General features: G+C 47.7%; 2 protein-coding genes across 4 annotated transcripts; both read left to right on the forward strand.

Moving 5' to 3' along the window:
* Positions 1-291: 291 nt before the first annotated feature.
* GH1 (growth hormone 1) lies at positions 292-6,354 on the forward strand. The gene is made up of 4 exons (XM_074978974.1): positions 292-375; positions 1,372-1,488; positions 3,637-3,798; positions 5,968-6,354. Exons 1-4 carry the CDS (start codon positions 292-294, stop codon positions 6,166-6,168), a joined length of 564 nt encoding a protein of 187 aa, XP_074835075.1. The 3' UTR covers positions 6,169-6,354.
* An 849-nt stretch (positions 6,355-7,203) lies between these two features.
* On the forward strand, positions 7,204-23,038 carry RDM1 (RAD52 motif containing 1). 3 transcript variants are annotated; one of them, XM_074978900.1, is made up of 7 exons: positions 7,204-7,305; positions 9,455-9,634; positions 10,592-10,714; positions 11,601-11,763; positions 12,734-12,832; positions 18,206-18,294; positions 22,254-23,038. In XM_074978900.1, the coding sequence occupies exons 1-7, from the start codon at positions 7,204-7,206 to the stop codon at positions 22,338-22,340; spliced, it is 843 nt and encodes a 280-aa protein (XP_074835001.1). In that variant the 3' UTR covers positions 22,341-23,038. The 3 variants fall into 3 exon arrangements, with proteins under 3 accessions (XP_074835001.1, XP_074835002.1, XP_074835000.1); XM_074978899.1 differs by lacking the exon at positions 7,204-7,305 and adding an exon at positions 7,533-8,565; XM_074978901.1 differs by lacking the exons at positions 7,204-7,305; positions 18,206-18,294 and adding an exon at positions 7,525-8,565.
* The last annotated feature ends 1,108 nt before the right edge of the window (positions 23,039-24,146 follow it).

Consider the following 24,146-nt stretch of genomic DNA (forward strand, 5'->3'; position numbering starts at 1 on the left):
GCACTTGAACTTCTCCTGAGCAGCTGCACAAGTGCACAGCTTACAGGGAACACTAGCCCCACCTCCCCAGCCTATCATCAGCTACCCCTGCAGCCAGCCCTGTAACAAGCAAAGAGGATGGAGAGAGCTTCATTGTAACCTGCTGAACTCCCCGCGGGCAGTACTTAGGCCACTGCCTCAGGATGACCAATATATTCTCTTTCTTTTGCAGGATCACGTTTTTCCCCTTTGCTCTTTGTTGCAATCATCCTGGGGCTGCAGTGGGCCCAAGGGGCAGCAGCCTTCCCCGCCATGCCCCTCTCCAACCTGTTTGCCAATGCCGTGCTGAGGGCCCAGCACCTCCACCTGCTGGCTGCTGACACCTACAAGGAGTTTGTAAGCATTGTGGGGTCCTGCTGTTGGGTCCCCATGTGACTGGAAATGGGCTCGTTGTTCTTTGCAAACGCAGACGTGTTCGGCTTGTGGAGTCCGCCCCCCCCACCCAAGTCCTCTTGTAGAGCAGTGGTACCAAACTCCTGGATATCCCGATCGCCATGGTCCTGTGTGTCCCTCACTTCCCCCACCTTCTCTAGCAACATCTTTGGTCTCCTTCCTGCACCCCAGTATCCTCCCTCCTCCTCTCATGCTCCTTCTTCCCTCCCTACCTTACCTTGTCCCCTTGTGGTAACTGACATGACAGTTCAGTTTCCAAAGCCCAGAGTAGCTCAGCCATCTGCCCAGAGAGAAACCTGGCTTCATGGCCCCTGGAAGCCATGGGAGACGACAGACATCTATACAAGACTTACCAGAGTGCACAATTTACATATGGAGTTTGCAGACCTGGGGCTTTCCAAAATCATCTGGGTTTTGCTACCTTAGCTTGCAGAAATACAAACAGGAATTGCCCACTGCTGTCCTGTTCTTCCTCCGAGAAGCTAAACTGAACATTGCATGAATAGTCTCAGTTGTGTTAGTCTGTAGCTTCACAAACAGCAAAACAAAACCAACCCACCAAACAGAACTATAGCACATGAAAGATTAACAATTTTATTTATTAGATCATGAGCTTTCATGGGTTACTCACAAAAGCTCTTTACTTAATAAAATTGTTAGTCTTTAAGATGCCACAAGGACTGCTTGTTTCTGTGAGTATTGCGTGCTATTCCACGGCACAGACCTAGTCAGAGGATGATAAGTAACTAGTTGGCAAACCTGCTGACTCATCCCCTGGAATTACTTGCCATTTCCCATCACGTAGCCCTTCATGGTCTCTGTCACCTTTAGTTGCATTTTCCTGTTCTGTTAATGGAAACTCCTGGGGAGAAGGGTGCCAAGCCCCTCCCCTGGGCACCAGAAAATGCAGTTCTCAGTGTGTTTGGGATGTTTTCACAGGAACGGACCTACATTCCAGAGGAGCAGAGGCATTCCAATAAAATTTCTCAATCAGCATTTTGTTACTCAGAAACCATTCCCGCCCCCACAGGAAAAGATGATGCCCAGCAGAAATCAGTAAGTTCTCTTCCCCCAGAAAATACATTCTGACAGCAGAGCCGCTTCTGCGGGTTTCCAGAGGGACTCTGCTGAGGTAGCTCCTTAACACCTGCACGGTAACTCTACTTCTGACCATAGTGTGGGAAGCTAAACAGGGCTCGTCCTGGGCTGCACCCAGTGAGAAGTCAATGGATACCTTGACATTAAGCAAAGCTTTTGATACAGTCTCCCACAACATTCTTGCCCATAAGTTAACGAAGTATGGATTGGATACTCGGACTGTAAGATGGACAGACAGCTGGCTTGATGGACAGGCCTAACAGGTAGTGGTCGATGGCTCAAGGTCTGGTTGCTTGTCGGTTTCAAGTGGAGTGCCTGAAGGATCAATTCTAGGGCCAATACTGTTCAACATTTTTATTAATGACCTGGCTGAGGGATTAGATTGCACCTTCAGCAAATTTGCAGATGACTCTAAGCTACAGGGTCTGGTAGATATATTGGAGGGTAGGGATAGGGTCCAGAGTGACCTAGACAAATTGGAGGATTGGGCCAAAAGAAATTTGATGAGGTTCAACAAAGTGAAGTACAGAGTCCTGCACCTAGGATGGAAGAATCCTAAGCACTGTTACAGGCTGGGGACCAACTGGCTAAGGAGCAGTGTGACAGAAAAGGAGTTGGGGATTATAGTGGATGAGAGGTTGGATGTGAGTCAACAGTGTGTCCTTGTAGCCAAGAAGGCTAACGGCATATTGAGATGTATTAGGAGAAGCATTTCCAGCAGCTCTACAGAAGTTATTATGCCTCTCTACGCAGCACTGCTGAGGAGACATCTGGAATATTGTGTCCAGTTCTGGGCCCCCCAGTATAGAAAGGATGTGGACCCAGTGGAGAGGGTTCAGCTGAGGGCAATGAAAATGACTGGACTGGAGCACATGACCTATTAGGAGAGGCTGAGAAATTTGGGCTTATTTTGTTTGCAGAAAAGAAGACTGAGGAGCGATTTGATAGCAGCCTTCAACTTCCTGAAAGGGGGGTATAAAGAGAAGGGAGAGCGACTGTTCTCAGTGGTGACAGATGGCAGAGCGAGGAGCAATGGTCTGAAGTGACAGAGGGAGAGGTATAGGTTGGATATTAGGAAAAACTATTCCATCAGGAGGGTGGTGAAGCGCTGGAATGTGTTACTGAGAGAGCTGGTGGAGTCTCCATCCCTAGAGGTTTGTAAGTCATGTCTTGACATAGTCATGGCTGAGATGATTTAGTTGGGGTTGAACCTGGGTTTAGGCAGGGGGCTGGACTCGATGATCTCCTGAGGTCCCTTCCAGCCCTAGAATTCTATGCTTCTGTGAGACCTTGGAGCACCAGGTTCAGGCTACTGTGTATTCCATCAAAGACAATGCTAAACACGGTGCGCCAGCTTGTTGCTAGATGGATGTTGCTAACTTCCCAATGGGAGATAAAAACAAGAGGCACTTAGCTACTTGTGCACATGAACTATCCAGGGGCGTTTTTCTGAGCAGCCATTTCAGGCATCCTGTCCAAATTCTAGGTCGGGGAACTCCAGTCTGCCACTTTAAACTCCCCTTACAGAAATATCAGGATTCTTCACTTCCTGTCCCACGCTGCTGTGTAGTGTAGCTCTGACAGATCCCTCCTCCTTTGGGGGTGAAACAATGCTGGCATATGAAAGGTGTGTACACAGGTGCTGGAACAAGGGGTGTGGAGGCTGCTGTAACACCCCCTCACTTGAAGAGCTTTCCATAACATAGCAGCTTTCTAGGTTGGTTCAACTCCTCTCAGCATCCCCTGGATGTGTAAATGCTCAGGGATGAAAGGTGCTGTATACATGACGGACACTGTGCTGCATCTCCTGCTTCACCACGTGACCCTGCAGGGCACTGCCTGGGGAGAGGACAGGCTGCCTTTTCAGCTGAGTTGTGGACTGTCACAAAATTGCACCTTGGGAAGACTTGGACAGTTTATTGTCCATGCAGAAGAGAATTTCTGGACAATGGTCCCTGGACCACATAGAGCTGCTATCTTGGCTTCAGCAAGCCAGTGCTCCAGAGATGCTTTCACTCACGGTCTGTTTCAGAGCAGGAAGCACAGGCCTGTTGCTTAGAAGACACCTTTCCTGCCCAGTTATGACCTCACTTTTTTTCATTTCAGGACATGGAACTGCTCCGGTTTTCGCTGATTCTTATTCAGTCCTGGTTAAACCCCGTGCAGTTCCTAAGCAGGGTGTTCACCAACAGCCTTGTGTTTGGCACTTCCGACAGAGTCTATGACAAACTGAGGGACTTAGAAGAAGGGATCCAGGCTCTGATGAGGGTAAGCAGCAGCTTGTCACTCAGTTACAGAATCATATTGCCCCCCTAGATTTCATCAGACAGAGCTTTCTTGGGGGCTGGCTGAAGAGTGCAGAATGAACTCACCCAGAGATTAGAAACCAGACCAAACCTCCCCGTCCCACTCCTCATGCAGCCATCCTTCTCTAACACAAACATAGGGCAACACGTAGATGTGTGTAATGCCCACAGGTAGACTTCAGCCTGGGACCTCGAGAGCCTCTGCAGTTAGGGCTCAAAGCCAGCTGGAGCAAGAGACTCAGTCTTTCTCTGTGTAAGTGGTCTAGGTGTCACTGCCTGTGATAGTGACCCACCCCTAGGTGTGTGGGATACGTGGGCACCAGTGTTATCCACAGGAATTAAAATTATAGGCAGTGTTCAAATTTACCGGTGGGTCAAGGTTGGCAAACATTAAATTGGCAGCCCTCTGTGACGTGACTGGTTGAGCACTGGGGCGAGGGATTGAGAGAATTCAGGGGGATCCTGTACTGAAAAGAAAACACACTGCTACACACGTCTCCCCCAGGGAGAAGAGGGGAGGACAAACACATGACACACTAGTCACACTGCTTATTGAGAAGGGAAAGTTCATTCCAAGCCTATCATCAAACAATACTTGAATAGGCTCTGTCTGGCTTGTAAGCAGCATGGTAAAAATGTCTGCTGTATCCCTGGATGAGTTACTGGGAGCTCAATGTGCTTAAGAACAAAGAGGGTTATTTCACCAGCTCCTCTGAGCCAGCTCTTTGGGCAACTCTGTCACTGAGGCACCTGGGCAGTGTCCAGCCCGTTTCACAACCCCATCCCTGCACCTCTTGTCTCTTGCCCATGGTCCTGTCCAGCTTTCTGTGTGCAGATACATCCACAACCATACACATGTAACAGCTCCATGTGAGAAAATGCACTTGTGAAAAAATGTGCACATCAGCTCTGAATAGCAACGTGCAACCACCCCTTTGTGGCTAGAAGGGAAATTGCTGTCTGGTGTAATACGGTTTCAGGGCTGGCTGAGGGTTGAGACTCAGTACTTTAAAAATATGCAGGGCTGACAAGTCTTCCCCAGGACCTAGGTGGAGGCTCTGTGCCCCCTGGAAGGGGAGGGGCCTCGGACAGAAGGGGCAGGGCTGGAAGCTAACCTCCCCTAGCCCTTCAGCACCACTTGAGTCTCTGGGAGCAATTTATAGTGTCTGGAGCATTGGCTGCTGCCGAGGTAGTGTCGGTGGAGAGCCACAGGCCCTTGGGCAGTTGCCCCATTGCCCACCCGGCCCCAGAGACTGCCCTGAACATATGTGCTTGTAGAACCTAGGCTACAAGGCTGTGTCTACACTAGCAAGTTCTTTCAAAGGCTCCCATGGAGCATCCATACACAAAAAGTGTTCTTTCAAAAGTAAATCGAAAGAATGTGGTGCTCCTTTCAAAATTGCTCTTCCTTTTCCATTTCAGGAAGAGCACCCGCTTTTCAAAGCGTCTTTCAAAAGAAAAAAACATTTAGACACTCCAGAGGCCCTTTTTTTCTGAAACAGCAGTCCTCAGGGGGCCTTATTTTTTAATCCCTGGCCTGTTCTCTTGAAAGAGCAGGGGCTGTGTGGATGCTCTCTTTCGAAAGAGCAGATCACTCTTTTCATCCACTTTTTTGTGTGTGGATGCACTGTTTTGAAAGAGGTTCTTTTGGAAGAGATCTTCTAGAAGGGCTTCTTTCAAAAGATCTCTATAGTGTAGATGTAGCCCAAGAGAAAACTGGAGGGTGTGGGAAGGAGGAAAGCAGCAGAAAAGGAACCAAGCCACAACACCTGCTCCCCTCTGTCCCACCTTTGCACCCCCTGAGCCCCCCTTTCATAGCTGCTGTCCTGGGTAGCTGTGGAGCTCACCTATGAGATGGGGCATGTGGGTTTGACAGTAGCTCTTTTCCCAGTACACTGCCTCTGGCAGGCCAGGGCTCACTCCCAAAAGCACCAATGCAAGCGTGCTAATCTGGCTCCACACCACGTCCCAAAGGCTACCTCCACGCCCATGAAAGCCCCTTCTTCAGGAGCTCAGAGACTGGGAGCTACTCGGCTGTATTGGCAACTGGGCATTTGTGTCCTGGGTCCCAGGATTTTGAGTGCCTGCCCAAGGGCAGTTCCCTCCCATCTAAGCTGCCATGTCCCTGCAGGAGCTGGAAGACGGAAGCCTCCGGGGACTTCAAATCCTTAGACCCACCTATGACAAGTTTGATATCAATCTCCGGAATGAAGATGCCTTGCTAAAAAACTATGGCCTGTTGTCCTGCTTCAAGAAGGACCTGCACAAGGTGGAGACCTACCTGAAAGTGATGAAATGCCGGCGCTTCGGGGAGAGCAACTGCACCATTTGATGGTGGTGGAAACACCATCCTTTTTTCCCAGTGCACTAACACATCCCTTTGTTCAGAGACCTTTGGGCCAATGCATCTGTGAGCTACCATGCTCTCCTGCCTTGCTGTGAAGTCCCAGAGGGGCTGCATAACAATGCTCCTCCCTCTGTGTAAAGAAAGCCCTTTTTGCCTACATAGAATAAATGAGCTGCCAACCCAGCATTGTGTAATGTCTCACTGCAAGGCCAGGTGCACTTGCTCTGCAGAAACACAGCACTCATATTTCCATTGGATGGAGGGGCCTGGCAGTTCAGCCATATTCCCCACTGAGTCAGGATTATGGGCCAGGGCAAGGGGAGGGCAGCAGAGGCCACAGCTGTCAACCAGGGCCAGGGCATTTTCTGAGGCTGGCGGGCAAAAGGCCCCTTGCATGCACCCCTTTCCTCCATGCACTGTTCTCGCTCTCTGGGCAACCCTCTGCATCCTGGGGCATTCCAGTGTGAAACACCAGGAACCCCAGATGGGCTTGTGGTGCCCTAGTGTGCACCAGACCCATGCATCCTCGTGCACTCTGGGGGAATGCTATGGCCCTTGGAGGGGCGTGTCAGGCCCTGGAGTGCATATGCTCCATGGGTGCTTGTATACCCAGAGGTAGTGCCACAGCTTCACAAGGGCATGCTATGCCCTGAGCTGCATCAGCCCCCTGAGTCCTTGTGCACCCCAAGGTAATGCCATGGCCCTCGGGGGGGCATGCCAGGCCCTAGGGTGCATGTGTCCCATGTGTCCCTGTGCCCTCAATGGGGTGCACCGGCCCTGCTGGCAGCAAGAAACGCAGCTCACGACTCGCAGGGCCGGAGGGGCGAGGCTCAGCCCTGGACTGGGGAGGGGGCAGGCGAAGGGGGCGGGGCTGGAGGCGGAGGGGCGGGGCCAGGCCAGGAGGGGGAGGGTCCGGAGCCAAGGAGGGGGCGGGGCACGGGTCAGGACGGGGGAGGGGCGGGGCCTGGCCGCAGAAGGGCGGGGCCCAGACAGGGGCGGGGCTGTTCTGGCGCTGCCCGCATGGCGCTGGCGGCCGGACCGGAAGTGCTGCGCTTCCGGGTGCCCGCCGGGCGCGGCACGGCGCTGCTGGTGTGGGGGCTGGAGGCGGGGCCGGGGGTGGAGGTGAGGGGGCCCCGATCCCGTGACACGTGGGCTGTGACCCCCTTGTGGTACCGACGGGATCCAGCCTGGGGTCCCCCAAGCTCTCTCGGCGCGCGCTCAGCCCGGGGTGGGAGCCCCGCGCGGCCGGATCCCGCGGGTGCTCCGGTGGGCCCTTTCCCTCGGCTGGAGCCGCGGGGCGCACGGGGTGACTGGGAGGGGTGGGGCTCGGGAGTCGGAGTTGCCCCCCAGGCGCGGCTGGGAGCAGCGCTGGTTGCACAGCAGCCTGGCTTGCGGGTGCGTGGAGGGAAGGGGAAGCGGGTATCAGTGCGACGTTGGGGGAGCTGTAGAAGATTGATGGGGGGTCCCGGGGCATGAGCGACCGCGCCGTGCCCCGAGGGACAGGGCAGCGAGGAGGAGTTTTTAAAGTCTATTAGGAACAAAAACCATCCTAATGGTGGCGCTGGGCCATCGCTGTGTGGCGAGGGTGGAACTGTCAACTGCAACGTGGAGAGGGGAGGAATGTTCCATAACTATTTCTGTGCTGCCTCCAGGGGAGAAACGGAGGGTGGCGTCAGCACAGCTGACAATCTTCTTGCTGTTCTTGTAGTTCTGCGGGAGGATGTTAGCAGCAGCTACTAAAATAAGGCACTTTAAGTGGAGTGTGTGTGTTGCGGGTGGGAGGGCTTCTGTTTGTTTTTTAAAGGTGGCAGAGGTCTCTGGACAGTTAAGTGTGACACAATCCACTGGCTGTAACTAGACAAGTTTGCACTGGAAATAAGGTCTCAAAGTTAAGAGTACAAGTAATTTAACCACTGGGACCATGTTCCAAGAGTCACGGCGGGTTTGCGTCACTGGCTATTTTTAAATCAAGGTGGCACATTTCATAAGAACATAAGAATGGCCATACTGGGTCAGACCAAAGGTCCATCCAGCCCAGTATCCCGTCTGTCGACAGTGGCCAATGCCAGGTGCCCCAGAGAAGGAGAACAGAAGACAATGATCAAGTGATTTATCTCCTGCCATCCATCTCCTGCCCTTGTACTGAAGGCTAGGGCACCATACTTTACCCCTGGCTAATAGCCATTTATGGACCTAACCTGCAAAAATTTATCGAGCTCTTTTTTAAACCCTAATAGAGTCCTGGCCTTCACAGCCTCCTCTGGCAAGGAGTTCCACAGGTTGACTGTGCGCTGTGTGAAGAAAAATTTCCTTTTATTAGTTTTGAACCTACTACCCATCAATTTCATTTGGTGTCCCCTAGTTCTTGTATTATGGGAAAAGGTAAATAATTTTTCTATATTCACTTTCTCCACACCATTCATGATTTTATATACCTCTATCATATCACCCCTCAATCGCCTCTTTTCCAGACTGAAAAGTCTCAGTCTCTCTAGCCTCTCCCCATATGGGACCCGTTCCAAACCCTTAATCATCTTAGTTGCCCTTTTCTGTACCTTTTCTAATGCCAATATATCTTTTTTGAGGTGAGGAGACCACATCTGCACACAGTACTCAAGATGTGGGCATACCATAGTTTTATATAGGGGAAGTATGATATCTTTTGTCTTATTATCTCTCCCTTTTTTAATAATTCCTAACATCCTATGTGCTTTACTAACTGCGTCTGCACACTGCGTGGATGTCTTCAGAGAACTATCCACTATAACTCCAAGATCCCTTTCCTGATCTGTCGTAGCTAAGTGTCTTTAAAGTTCAGCTCTGGGAATTTTTTTGGGGTAGTTGTATGGCCTGGGTTCTACAGAACCTCATCCTTCCGGCTTGGAAATCTTCATCTATGGCTGTAAGGATTAAGGACTAGGGTTGGGCCTTCATGGGAGAAGGGGGATGATTATGCTACATCCACTGTGAAGTTTCTTGAACCTTCCTGTGAAACATCTGTTGCTAGCTATTCTTGGAGACTGGGTACAGTACTGCATGTTGGGACTGATCCAGCCTGGCAGTTTCTATGTAGAGAGTCAGAGACCCTATGTGTCCAAACCAAACACCCAAGTTACATTTCACTCCTGTTAATTGCCCACAGAGGTTTATTATTATTAGAGGAAAAAACTGATAGGAATTAATAACTGGGGCTTGTGCAGAGTTCCTATTCAACGTGTCTCTTCACTATCTCCTTAGCACTGGTCTCTGTTTTTCGCTTTTTTTCCTGCAGCATTCTGTGTTTTCAGCATTTTCTGAGTTTGGGCTGGTGTATTCAGTTCGTATTCACAGAAATGCAGGGGTCGCGGGGCCAGGCTACTATGCCTTGGTCAAGTTCTACTCAGCTAGAGATGCCAGCAGAGCCCAACGTGTCTGCAACAGGCAAAGCTTATTTCAGAAATCTCCCTTAAAGGTAAGTGAATTAAAGCAAGGTGTCACTCCAGATATTGGCTGAGCAATGCCTAGGAACAGGGTGATATCCGTAGGTTGTCTTGGAGTCTCCAGGAATTAAAGATTAATGAAAGACTCTCATATGAGGGAACCTTCAGGGAGACGTCCAATCAAAGTTGGCAACCCTAGATGTCCCTTTAAAGAGTGTTGAGCTTTCTAGTGGTGCTCACTGTGTTCTGTATCTCCAAAACCGTTCAGAGCAGCAGTGTGTGTATGGTATGTTGCATGTTGCATATTGTTAGTAAACATGGTTATTTAGCCCCTGCTGTGGCCATGTGGTTCCTTCATATGTATATGCAACAGACTGCAACTCAATTCTGAGTTAGGACCCCATCAGGTGGTTGGTGAGGTTTCTGACTGGGGAAGGGTCATAGGTTGGGGCCCTGAGATGTCTGCTTCAGGATCCAGGGTGGTGCTGGCACAGGGGAGCAGAAGTGGCTGTGGTGCCTTCTTCCTTTGAGGATGGGGCTCACGGCCTTTGAAACCCAGAATCTAGAAGGCACACTGAGAGTCTTGCTGGACCCTCCTCCCTGAATCCAGCAGTAGGTCATCCCCTTTATTTCTGTCCTCTTGAGGGGTGCCTGCTGGAACACTCAGGGGTGCCTGTTACCATAGCATCACTACCTCTTCCTCCTGGAACCACTGCTTCCGTGGGGTGGGCATCATGTCCCTCAGATGGGGATAGCAAGGAAGCATGTGCAGCCTCCCAGAACCATTGCTGCCTTGGAGGAAGACAGGGCCTGGGATGCCACCATGCTGGTGCTCTTAGAGCTACCTACCAAAGCTGTTTACTCAGTGGGACCCGGGAGGGTAGTCCTGGCCATACAGAACAGGAAGAGCCATTCTAGTGAATACTTAGAGCTTCCTGCCTGCAAAGCCAGTCTCACTAATCCATGTTGGGCTTTTCTTCTCGGGGCAGGTTTGCATTTGCACCAGACAGAAGGTCTTTCAGCAGCAAGTCCTTGCTCTAAGGAGTTACAAGTGCAAGGAGTTAGCCAATTACTATCTTGGCTTCAATGGCTGGTCCAGCCGGGTCGTTACAGTAAGAATCCCCTCTTGTGTTTTGTTCTCTCCATCATCTCCTCCTGGTCCCTGAGTCTTGGTCTGGGGAGCCGACAGAGGGGTTTGAGCCGTGGGAGTGACTTTGACAGAGAGCCTGACCTGCTGTGTTTGTCCAACACGTCAGAGGCTTCCCTGGATAGATGGGCTGGAAGGAGGTTGCCATGGTGTGGGAAGGAATGAGCACAAAAGGTTAGCCTAGTCCTAAGGCCAGACATGGAGGCACCAGATCCTCACACTCTGGGGAAGAGAGAAGAGATGAGGTTTGGGAACAGCCTGCATGACACGAGTAGTCCGAGACAACTCGGGGAGGGCATGCCTGATTGGTGGAGAGAGTGGCGACTGGTGGCTGGAGGTGCTTGAAACAACTTGCTTGGCCTTCAGAGTGGGAAGCTTGGACATACCTACTTTGGCTTCACCAGGTGTTATTGGGCTGCATGTTGATATCGCTGCCATCGCTTCTGGCCGATACATTTGTTTTTTCTTGCCATTCCTTCCCTCACCAGGCCTGTCATGACAAATACCCTCTCTCAGGCAGGTAAAACTAGCTCCCTGCCATCTCCGTGGCTGTTACTGCTGCTGCCAACTCTTCAACCAGGGGCATCTTCCCTTGAGTAGTAAAAAGCCATTGGCACCACTCATACGCACATAAGTACCCCTCTTCGCACCACTTGCCAAGGAAACCAGCCTTGAGCCCCACAGGTGACAGGTCCTGTCCACGATCTAAGGTGTCTCTTCTCAGCCACAGGGGTTCCCCATGCCCACCCTACTCAGTGCCCACATTAGTGATTCTCCAGGTCTTGACAAATGCACAGGAAAATTAGCATCAAAACTTTTTGATGATGGTTTGAACATCCAAATCCCAACAGCTGCAGAACATTTCTGGGTTTGACCTGGAGAATGAGGAGCTGGGTGGGCTGCCACAGAGGCAGTGCCTGAAATACCTGTGCATGGTGGAAGTAACACTGCCCCATCATGGGATCTGCTCCAAAGGCCTGGGCGTTGCCGAGGCATATGTGGAAAACAGCCAAGGTACGTGCCTTTTGCAGTTCGGTAACTCTGCTCACAGGTTATTGCTCCCATGGGGCCAGACTAGCTGAGGCACTAAAACATGGCACTGCTGTTCAACTTTTTGATTAAATCAGGAGTCTGCATGTAGAGCAAGGTGTGCATCACAAAGGTGATGGGTCCAAAGTTATGGGACAGATGCTGTTGTCTGTCTTCTCCTCTCCGTGTCTGTATCTCCCTCACCTCTTTTCCTTCCATGTCTTTCTTTAGTGCGCATTCACGCTCCATTGCCTGCACCTCTCTCAAGTGCATGATGTGAAATGGATTTGTGATAGCTCTCTGGTTCTTACTGGACAGGGTGTCTGCTTCATATGCACTAGCTCGCAGCAGGGCTCCATGCCTGTCATGTTAGCATCTGTGGCATTAAATGTAAACTCTCTTTGTGAGGAAGGAACTGTGTCTTACTGCAGGTTGAACCTCTCTAATCTGGCACCTTGGGGACCTGACTAGTACTGAAGGAGAGAATTTGCCAGACCACGAGAGGACTGCACTGTCTAGCACATTACCAACGCTTCCTCTGCTTACTGGTCTCTTAGAAGACATTTAGGGGTAAAGTAGACCTAAATAACAGCCCAGAACACTGAGAGCCAGGGCTGGTGGTTGAAAACAAACATTATGGGATCATGGGAAATTTGAATGTCCAGCCAACTAAAATCATGTTGGACCATGAATGCTGCTGGACCAGAGAGGTTCAACGTGTATACGTTTGTCCAATGTTTGTCTCATACCCTAGGGTTCTAGTCAGGATTGAGGTCTCATAAATGTTTAAAGTGTCACATTAAACAGTCTTCCTACCAGAGTAATATGAGTTACTGGGTCAGCATTCAGTTATCAGAAGGGATTTAACAGTGTAATGAACTATTGGTAGTACTGCATGTCCATCATGCCTTCAAATATAATCTTTGAAAATAACACACTGCCTTTTTGGGTTTAGATCCCCTTGAGTTTGTCACAAAAACAGGAAATGTTCAGAAGCTTGCAGCTGAGAAAGCTCTGTCGGGAGCATTTCAGAAGATACTTCTCATAGTTTTAGGTAAGGCATTTTTACCCTGTTATTCTAAATATCTGGGGGCTTTTTCTGAGAAAAGTAGGTTTCATTATAGCGAATATGAAATGCTATAAATATGTTTTTTCAAAAATGTCACTTAGGGTCAAAAGCTTCCTTGTTTGGTCTCAGTTAAAAATTAAATTTGTGTGTGCGCAAAGTTTGCACCAAATAAGTCAGACATTTGTCAGCTGAGTGGAAGGAAAATGCACTGGGCATATTCTAAAGGGAAAAATGAGATATTTATGGTGTATAGAGAACTGAAACAGCCAAATGACTAAAAACATGGAAACTTTCAAATGTGAGCCCTGCATTAATGTGATATTAAGTTTGTAAATTTGGACACACATCCAAAATTTGAAGGCGTTAAGGCTTCAGTAACAACATTAACCCAGCCACACCGATACACGTTACTTCTGATTACTGGCTAGCCTTCTCCTGTCTCTGGGTAGCAGTGAGACTGATACTTTCTCTCCATGTATTTTAATTATTTTCTATATCTTATTGCACTGCATAACTACCATTCTTATAGTTCCTGTGTCTGCGCTTGGAGCGAGGGCTGTAATTCTGAGCTGTCAAGTACAAATACCTGTCGGTTTCAGGTGTACAGTAAACCCTTGAGATACGCTCAGTCAAGTTGCATGTGTCTCAGATTAATGTGACTGCTACCCCTGACAGGAGCAGTTTCCCGCTCTTACCAAGGGTGGCAGCCACTGCTGTTGAGGGCAGCAGCTGCGAGTCAGGCTGCCACCCTGATGAGAGTGGTTTCCCAGTCTCCGTAGGGGTGGGGAGCTGGGAACCAGGCAGTAGCTTGGCTCCCAGGTCTGCTCCATTTTCAGAGCCGGGAAACTGAGTAGGGCAGCAGCCCTGATTAGTTTCCTGACTCCCAGGAGCAGAGGGGTGCTGGGAGCCAGGCTGCTCCTAGTTCCCTGCTCCCCTCCACTGACTGGAGGCAGAAAACTGAACAAAGCTGCTGCCCTGCTCAGTTTCCACTCTCTGCAAGCAGAGGGGAGCTGGGAGCCAGGCTGCTGCCTGATTCCCAGCTCCCTACCACTTGTGGGATCCGGCAAACTGACCAGCTGGTCAGTTTCCTGGGTCCCGCAACCAGCAAGCAGCGGGGAGATGGGAACCAGGCTGCCCCCTGGTTCCTGGCTCTCTGCCACTCTGGGAGCCGGGAACAGACCGGTCCTGCTTGGCTGTCAGTTTCCCAGCTCCTGCAAGCCCAGGGGAGCCAGGAACCAGGTGGTAGCCTGGTTCCTGTCTCCCCTCAACTTGCACGAAAATTCAAGTTACACGGGGGCTGCAGAAATGCAACCCCCGTGTAACTCGAGCATTTACTGTATTTGTGCTAGCTCAGCAGCAGCTGCACGTGCTTTTCTTTGTGCTTGATGACAGCTAGCCTGAGTACGTTTGCACGCACTGGGAAAGACACCCTTTGCTCACAGTGTAGCTGTAGCTAACGGGTGACATTTTCAGGCAGATGTGGGCTGCTGAGTCATTTGGACATGCTTCAGAATTTTACTCTAAGTGTCTTGTCCAAGATTATAGAAAATCAGTGGCAGAGCCTGAAACCCACCCCTGGTCACCTGGGTCCCCTCACCCTGGCCATTCTAAAAATAACACCTACAAATAACTGCACTGTCCTCAGGAGACCCTGAGAGACACACTGGAGTCCATGCACTGACACTGGAAAGCCTTTTGTGGGCTTGTAGCTAAGGTCTGGGGTGATTCAGTTGGGGTTGGGCAGGGGCTAGACTTGACCTCCTGAGGTCTCTGAGAGTCTGTGATTCTATGACTCTCCTGCCAGAGCAGTTGAGATCATTCAGGTTACCTGTGCTCGCCTTCTTTCACAGGTCTCTGGTTAGTGCCAGAGCAGAGCTCTCTCTGTGTTGGGAGCTCCTTGATGGGCATGCCAGGGTATGACTGCTCCTGGACAAAAGGACTTGTTCATGTTACTGTCCTCTGCACAAGTGGAATTTGGAAGAGAGCTTGTGGAAGGACATTTGGACCTGACTTTGGGTTAACTATTGAATTGGGCACACCTGCTGTATGTTGGTGGCTCATTGGCAGTGATCCCCCAAGGCTTTGATTAAATGAATAACTTGTGAATGTGCCTTAAACATCAGGAGGAGTCAGCAAAGTTTTTGGGCTTTGTTTGCATTTAAGAAACAGTGCTGGTTTCCAGTCTGATTTCCATAGAACAGTTTGGGTGGTGAGTGTTTTCCTGGAGCTGAGGAATATGCAGCAGTCTTTTTTGCAAGCCCCTATTCCCACTATCAAGCCCTGACGAAGCAGAACCCACGTTTAATGTGGGTGTAAATTCCATGAAATGGATGGGCTTGAGGAGGTTTTTGCATGCTGTGTTGAATCAGGGCCTAACTTCACACCTCAGGTTTAGACTTCTAAAATGTCACTTAGGGCATGTCTGTCTGCACCAGAGCGCCTGTACCAGCAGAGCCCATTGGTATAGACACAGTGCATGCTGATAGAAAAGTTCTGATGCCACAGTGACACTGTTGCCTCCTTCTTAAGGTGGCACAGTGGCAGTTCGTGCCCGGTGTGCAACGCTGGCCCCATAACACACCGAGAGTGGAAGAACAATCTTTATTTGGCATGCCAAGTAAGGTGCAGGGGGATCTCTCCTCAAAGCCTGCACCCCTTGCAACAAGAAGCGAGCAATACTTATACCTCTCTCCTCCTTTGTTCACCCCCCTCCCAACAAACCAGGCGAGAGTTTCTCATACTCCCTTTATCCATTCCTCCAGCTCAAACTGAATTCCTACTGCTCATATGACATTCCGCTCTGGTAATTTCCTATTAATCAGGAGGTAAAGTACCAATAGATTATTAACAGAATGTAAGTTACAGGGAGGTAGAGTTATTCAGTCGTATAGAACACGAACAGGATTTCAGTAACAAAACAATGCTGAATTTCATGAGAAAATTAAGGAGGATTCACTAACAATGCTAAATACAATATTGAACCTCATGGGAACATCAGTAAGCATTCATATACAAAACAATGTTTCTATGAGTACAGAATATAACAACACTTCCCCTGCCAACAACACCATGTCCCCAAGAGATGTTAGCTCGGCCAACAGATTCACTCTTCTGTTGACATAACTTCTTCTGTTGACATAACTGCTTCTGCACTGCAGGGTTAGTCTACAGAGTTAAGGTTGACTTGTTGGGTGTGACTTTTTTTAACACTCCTAGCTGTCATAGTTATGCTAGCAAAAATTTGTGGTGTTGAGCAGGTCTGAAGTAGATTTCTGGAGTGCAGTGTCTTGTGGTCGTTGTGCTGTCTGAAGTGACACTTACCCAGAGGCAGGTAAATAGAGTTGTATTGTATAATATAATACAAACAGGTGTAGAATCTCCAAATTTGGAAATAACTTTTCAAAACGGGTTGGATAAATATTTGGCAGGGATGGTCTTGATGGTGTTTGGTCCTGCTGTGAGGGTAGGGGACTGGACTTGATGACTTATTGAGGTCCCTTACCGGTCTAGGATTCTGTAACATAGCAAGCTCTTGTGTGTTGGTGCCCTGTTTCCCATGGATTCAGGCTACTCTGCTTTTCCCATCTCTGCTCAGTCTAGCAACTGCCTTTTGCTTTCTGCCTGATCCGGAAAGCAGCTGCTGCTGACAAGAGCAAGGGATGAGGTACAGACCGTACAAAGTAATGTCCCAGCCTGGCATTGTGCACAAAGTTAAATGCCACCTGTCCTGGAGGGGATCATGAATCATTGGATTCTCTTCTGAACAGTAACAGCAACGAAGGGTCCTGTGGCACCTTATAGACTAACAGAAAAGTTTTGAGCATGAGCTTTCGTGAGCACAGACTCACTTCATCAGATGCTGGTCTTGGAAGTCGGCAGGGCCAGGTATAAATAAGCCAGAGCAAGGGTGGGGATAACAAGGTTAGCTCAGTCAGCAAGGGTGAGGCTTACTAGCAGCAGTTGATCTGGAGGTGTGAACACCAAGGGAGGGGAAGCTGCTTTTGTATTTAGCCATCCATTCAGTCTTTGTTTAAGCCTGAGCTGAGGGTGTCGAATTTGCAGATGAATTGTAGCTCAGAAATTTCTCTTTGGAGTCTGGTCCTGACATTTTTTTGCTGTAGGATAGCTACTTTTAAGTCTGCTACTGTATGGCCTGGGAGACTGAAGTGCTCTCCTACGGGTTTTTGTATATTGCCATTTCTGATATCTGATTTGTGTGGATTTATTCTTTTACGTAGAGACTGTCCAGTTTGTCCGATGTATATGGCAGAGGGGCATTGCTGGCACATGATGGCATAAATTATATTGGTAGATGTGCAGCTGAATGACCACGATGGTGTGGCTGATCTGGTTAGGTCCTGTAATGGTGTTGCTGGTGTAGATATGTGGGCAGAGCTGGCAACGAGGTTTGTTGCATGGATGGGTCCCTGAGTTAGAGTGACTGTGGTGCGGTGTGTAGTTGCTGGTTAGGATTTGCTTCAGGTTGGTAGGTTTCTGAGCTACAATTCATCTGCAAATTTGACGCCCTCAGCTCAGGCTTAAACAAAGACTGCGAATGGCTGGCTAAATACAAAAGCAGCTTCCCCTCCCTTGGTGTTCACACCTCCAGATCAACTGCTGCTAGTAAGCCTCACCCTTGCTGACTGAGCTAACCTTGTTATCCCCACCTTTGCTCTGGCTTATTTATACCTGGCCCTGCAGATTTCCAAGACCAGCATCTGATGAAGTGAGTCTGTGCTCACGAAAGCTCATGCTCAAAACTTTTCTGTTAGTCTATAAGGTGCCACAGGACCCTTCGTTGCTGTTACAGATCCAGACTAACATGGCTACCCCTCCGATACTCTTCTGAACAGGTGCTCTCAGACCTCCCATATCTCCAACTCCCCATAAAAGTCTAATCCCTCAAACCTAGTCCTGAAGTTAGCCAGAGTCTTTCCACTGACATTAATGGAAGCAAGATTGGGTCCCTTAATCCTCAATCCATATTTGAGAGCAACCTCCCCAGGCTCTTCTTCGTACCCTGTGTGCAGTGTGGCAGTTACTGCGTGTTACTTACATCACTCTGGTCAGCTTTACCTGCCCAGTGAAAGTGTTTGCATTCCTTAAAGGAACAAATGAGCTATAACCCCCTTGCCTGCCCTCGGCCAGCAACGGGGGAATAAAATTAATACCTACTCCATCTCTGATTTTTCAAAACTGCCTGTCCCCGTGTGATGACACATGTGGCTTGCCAGGTAGTTTTAAAGCAGAATGATAAAGCTCAGTCCAATCTTGAGAGAATGCAGAATCATTCTGTGGTCACTAGGTAGAGTATTAAGAACACACCTGCCTGGTTCTCATGTCGCATGCTTGTTTCAGAGAACGGCAAGGTGGCTGTGGCGTATGAATCTGCCCAAGAGGAATCCATCGACTCTTTATCAGATGAGGAACTGAGGAGACTTATTCAGGTAATTGGAGGCTGTTTGTCTTGCACTGGCCCACAGCAGGCAAGTTTGTCGCTCCATTACGAAGGGAGCAGAAGTAGCAATAAAATATCATTGTGCCACCTTCGAGGCAATGTAAACACCGACATGCCCTGACATATCTCCTGAACCCTGCCCATGGAAACAGACTTCCAGTCATAATCATACTTGAATATGAGCAGCAGTCATTACGAGTTCCTTTATAATGTACCTTGTAGACCCTATAGATGCATTTCTTCTCACCGCTTCCTACAGTATGGTTGCAAGTCTCAGAGGGGTAGCCATGTTAGTCTGAATCTGTCAGAATGATAAAGAGTCCTGTACAACCTTAGAGATTAATGGGTTTATTAGGGTAAAACCCACTTCATCCAATGGAAAGGAGAGGAAGTAAAAAGATAGATATATAGGCAAGAAAATTACTGCCAAAAAAAAGTTACTGTCCATTGTAAATGAGGGGTAATCAGTCAGGGTGATTGTTGTCATTCAGTGTAGCTGATGGGGAGATATGAATGTTCATGGAGGGAAAATTGTCTCTCTCAAGTGTTAAACAATTAAGATACTTATACTACGATATTGAACATGGAAGTCATAGAGTCATAAAATACTAGAAGTGTAAGGAACTTTAAGAGGTCATCAAGTCCAGTCCCCTGCCTTCATGGTAGGACCAAGCACCATCTAGATCATACCTGTTAGATATTTATCCAACCTGTTCTTAAATATCTCCAATGATGGAGATTCTGTAACCACCCTAGACAATTTATTCCTGTATCTAACCACCTTGACAGGAACTTTTACCTAATGTCCAATCTAAGCCTCCCTTGCTGCAATTTAAGCCCATTGCTTCTTGTCCTATCAGAGGCTAAGGAGAATAGTGTTTCTCTCTCCTCTTTGTTAACACCCTTTTAGGCACTTGAAAGCTGCTAGCATGTCCCCTCTTGGCCTTCTCTTTCCCAAACTAAACAAACCCAGTTCTTTTAATCTTCATTAATAGGTCAGATTTTTCTAGACCTTCAGTCATTTTAGTTGCTTTTCTCTGGACTTTCTTCAATTTCTCGACATCTTTCTTAAAATGTGGTGCCCAGAACTGGACACAATACTCCAGTTGGGCCTTGTCAGTGCAGAGTAGAGCAGAAGAATTTGTTCTCTTGTCTTGCTCACAACACTCCTGATAATACGTCCCAGAATCATGTTTGTTTTTTGCAGCAGCATCACACTCTTGACTCTCATTCAGCTTGTGGTCCACTGTGACGTGGATCCCTTTCTTGCTAGGGACTTACTTCCCAATCTGTATGTATGAAACTGATTGTCCCTCCCTAAGTGAAGTACTTGGCATTTGTCCATGCTGAACTTCATGCTATTTTCCTCAGAACATTTCTAAAGTTTGTCCAGATCATTTTAAAGTCTGACCTTATCATCCAATGCACTTGTAACCCATCCCAGGTTGGTCGCATCTGCAAACTTACTAAGCGTACTCTCTATGCCATGATCTAAATCATTGATGAAGATATTGAGTAGAACTGACCCCAGAACTGACCCTTGTGGAACCCTACTTGTGTGACAGGACTCCTCGTTCTTTTTAGTATGGTTGTAATAAGATTCTAAAACTTTATTTTCTTGGTATCTTTATGCAAACTGATGATTTTAAGTAAACAGCATGGGAGACACTAGGAATGCTGGGTAGAAACTACGTTCTCAGCCACATTGCAATGGTCCCATAGGTATAAGTCATGACAAAACCCAACCTCATGCTTCTTGCTTTATGTGGAGGTGACACTCTAGTCAAAGTTGACAAGTCGTTTTACTTCCAAATGAGTCTTAAGAGTGGTTTTAGAATAAATACCTCTCCTTTGGGTTGAACTTCATTTACTCACTCCATAACCGAGAGCAAAGAGTTAACAAAAGGGGTCCCAGTAAAATGGATGAATGGCAGACAACATGGCTGGTTAAAATGACTGTGAAGCGCAAAGTAATGCACATGGGGAAAATAATCCCAGTTGCACGTACAAAATTACAGGGTCTTGAACTAAATTATCTCAAGGTAGATTTTGAAGTTCTCATGGATTGCTCTCTGAAATAGCCATTCAATGCGCAGTAGCAGTCAGAAAAGCTAATGGTGTTAGGAACCATTAGGAAAGGGACAGAGAATAGAAAATAGCACAGTGCAACTATATAAATTTATGGTGACCTAAAACTTGAATATTTCATGTAGTTCTGGTCACCGCATCTCCAAAAAGCTACTGGTAAAGGTGGAGAAAAGGACGACAGAAATGGGACAGCTTCTCTTTTGGAAGAAGTCAGAAGGGCCGGGGCACTTGAGTTTAGAATGAAATGATTGAGGGAGGGCACAATTTAAATTTATGAACGGTGTGAAGGGAAGTGGTGTCTATGCCTTCGTGTAAAGCAAGAACTCGTGGGCGTCTTCTGAAATCAGCAGGCAGCTGGTTTAAAACAAATGTAAGGTAGTGCTTCTTCACATGGTGCTCAGTCACACAGTGGAACTTGCAGCCATGGAGTTCGTGAAAGCAATAGTATCACTGGGTTCAAAACCAAATTCGTTGAGTTCAGGTCCCTCATTGACTGTTGTCAAAATGGACAGAGATGTAGCCCAGTGTGCTGGGTGTCCCTAATCCACCAAATGCCGAAGCTGGGTCTGGGGTGCTGGGGATGGAGCACTTGATAGTTGCCCATTCTGTTCATTCCCTTGGAAGCTCTGGCGCAAGCAACTGTTAGAAGTCAGTGTACTGAGCAAAATGGATCATTAGTCTGAGTCAGTCTGGCTGTTCAGATGTTCTTTTAGCCCAAGGGTGCTTCCTTTAGAAGGGCAAATGGATATCTGTTAAAGATGAGTTGTTAGCATAAAAATGAAATCTTTTCCAGGTTAAAAAATTCATCATGTTTATGTGGTTGGACTTAAAAACAGGCGAACTTTTAAATTCAACTCTTTGCCCTCCTGTCAGCTGGAATTAGGAAGAGTCGCCTGGCTAAGGCTGAAAGTAGGTGGACTGGCTGGGAATATTCAGGTCAAAATGTTTCGCCTCTAAAGGCATGCACCAGTGCAACCTCTCACATCACAGTTGTCCACAGCATAGCTGGGCAGCGCACTGCATGCTGAAGGAGATGTCCCAGTGAACCTCCTGATGCATGCTTTTGAGGAGCAAGCAAGCAGAGCTGTGTTTGCATGATGACAACATTCAAACAGAGTTTGGTTTAGTGCTGTAGCTAATATATTTACAATGTGCTGTGCTGTGGAATTGCTGTAGGTTATTTTTTTTATCATTTTTGTTAAAGATGTAGCTCTCCTGCTGCATACAACTATTTTGTTCTCCAGTTAAATCTTCCTGACCATTGCACCTTCCATCCGCGTATATCAAAGGGCTTTGGAGCCCACACAGGAATTGATTTACTCACAATCTATGGGAAATATGTGGCAAAGCCCAGAGCAAAACCTAGATCTGATCCTATTCTGTATCTTAACAACAAAATCTGCCTCCTTTGGTCGCACATGAACTAAACAGCCTCCCTCACTCTCAGTGCACAAACGAATGAGGCAGCTACTAATGATGAATTTGAAAGGGGCAGCCTGGGAGGAGAGATTCCTGGTGGGAGCATCCTTTTGTTTTGTTGGCTTGTGGTGATGGTCAGTCATAGAAATGAGCAGAGATGCTGGCCACCCAGAGTGGGAGAGTTGATTGTTGACAGGCTCCCCACCCAGCATTCTCGACAAGATTCCAAGCAGCATAGTTTTTACCCTGTAATCTGGCTAAACTATATTTGTTCATTCTGCATTTCTGGGAGATGGCAAAGAAGGTTAAAATGTGGTGCTGAGTAGCAAATATACTCTGAAATTCTCTTTACCGGTCAGAGAACAACAAGAAGGTGCCACAAGACTTCTTGTTGTTCTTGAAGCTACAGACTAACACGGCTACCTCTCTGATTCTTTACAGGTCAATGATTTGTCCTTGGAGCAGCTGAACCTGGAAGATGAGGAGGAATCCCTGTCTGATTTCAGTTTTGATGACGAACACCTATGAAGACAGCTGACTTAGTGTGGCTCTCTTAGGGCTTATCTACACTACCACTCTCCTTTGAAGGAAGGATGGTAAGTAGGGTGTTGGGAGTTTACAAATGAAGTGCTGCACTGCATACACAGCACTTCATTAAGCAAATTTCCCCTCCCCCCTGCCCCCCACCCTGCAGCAACTTCAAAGTTTTAAACTTCGAAGTACCGGCTTGCATCTAGCCGCAGTTCACGGGGCAACTTCAGAGTCCCTTTACTCCTCAAAGTAATTGGGATTTTTTACAGGGATTCGTTACTCCTCAAAGTAAAGGGACTTTGAAGTTGCCCCGGCACTTTGACGTACTGGCAGGTGAGCCTGTACTTCGCAGTTTAAAACTTAGAAGTTGCCGCGGGGGGGAATTTGCTTAATGAAGTGCTGTGTATGCAGTGCAGTGTATGCAGTGCAGCACTTCATTAGGAAACTCCCAACATGCTACGTACCATCCTTCCTTTGAAGGAGTGTGTTAGTGTAGACACAGCCTTAGAGTTTTCTGGGAGTTTTATAGTATTTCAAATCATTGCTCAGGAATGAAAGCATAAGGCTGCAACATTGTACATGGAAAATGTTTTAGATTTTGTTTTTTTTTCTGACTCCAAAGTGGTGGAAATAAACTGTTAATAAATGTTAATAATGTTAATAAAGAAATGTTACTAAAATAAAGGCGAACCTCCCTAAGGGTCTCACAGTTCATCCCTTTCTTCGTGGGTCATGAGAACACCAGGATTGCCTGTGGTGCATTCAGCATAAGAATGGCCATCCTGGTCAGACCAAAGGTCCATCCAGCCCAGGAGCCTGTCTGTCGACAATAGCCAGTGCCAGGTGTCCCAGAGGGGGTAAACCAAAGACAATGATTAAGCAATTTGTCTCCTGCCATCCATCTCCAGCCTCTGACAATCAGAGGCCAGGAACACCATTCCTACCCTTGGCTAATAGCCTTTTATGGACCTAATCTCCATGAATTTATGTAGCTCTTTCCTAAATTCTGTTATAGTCCTAGCCTTCACAGTCTCCTCTGGCAAGGAGTTCCACAGGTTAACTATGTGCTGAGTGAAGAAGAACTTTCTTTTATTAGTTTTAAACCTGCTACCCATTAATTTCATTTGGTCCTCTAGTTCCTGTACTATGGGCACAAGTAAATAACTTCTCCTTATTCACCCTCTCCACACCTGTCATAATTTTATATACCTCTATCACGTCCCCCCTCAGTCTCCTCTTTTCTAAACTGAAAAGTTCCAATCTTCTTAGCCTCTCCTCATATGGGACCTGTTCCAAGCCCCTAATCATTTTAGCTGCCCTTTTCTGAACCTTTTCCAGTGCCAGGATATTGTTTTTTAGGTGAGGAGACCACATCTGTACACAGTATTCAAGATGTGGGCATACCATAGATTTATATAGGGGCAGTAGCATACTCCTTGTTTTATTTTCTATCCCTTTTGTAATAATACCTAACATCCTATTTGCCTTTTTGACTGCCTCTGCACACTGCGTGGATGTTTTCAAGGAACTATCCACGATAACTCCAAGATCTCTTTCTTGATTAGTTATAGCTAAATTAACCCCCCATCATATTGTAAGTACAGTTGGGGTTATTTTTTCCAATGTGCATTACCTTACACTTACCCACATTAAATTTCATTTGTCATTTTGTTGCCCAATCACTCAGTTTGATGAGATCTTTTTGAAGTTCCTCACAGTCTGCCTTTGTCTTGACTATTTTGAACAGTTTAGTGTCATCTGCAAACTTTGCCACCTCACTGCTCACCCCCTTCTCCAGATCAT

This window comes from Carettochelys insculpta, chromosome 28 (genome assembly GCF_033958435.1).
Source record: "Carettochelys insculpta isolate YL-2023 chromosome 28, ASM3395843v1, whole genome shotgun sequence".
In the NCBI taxonomy this organism is placed as follows: Eukaryota; Metazoa; Chordata; order Testudines; family Carettochelyidae; genus Carettochelys; species Carettochelys insculpta.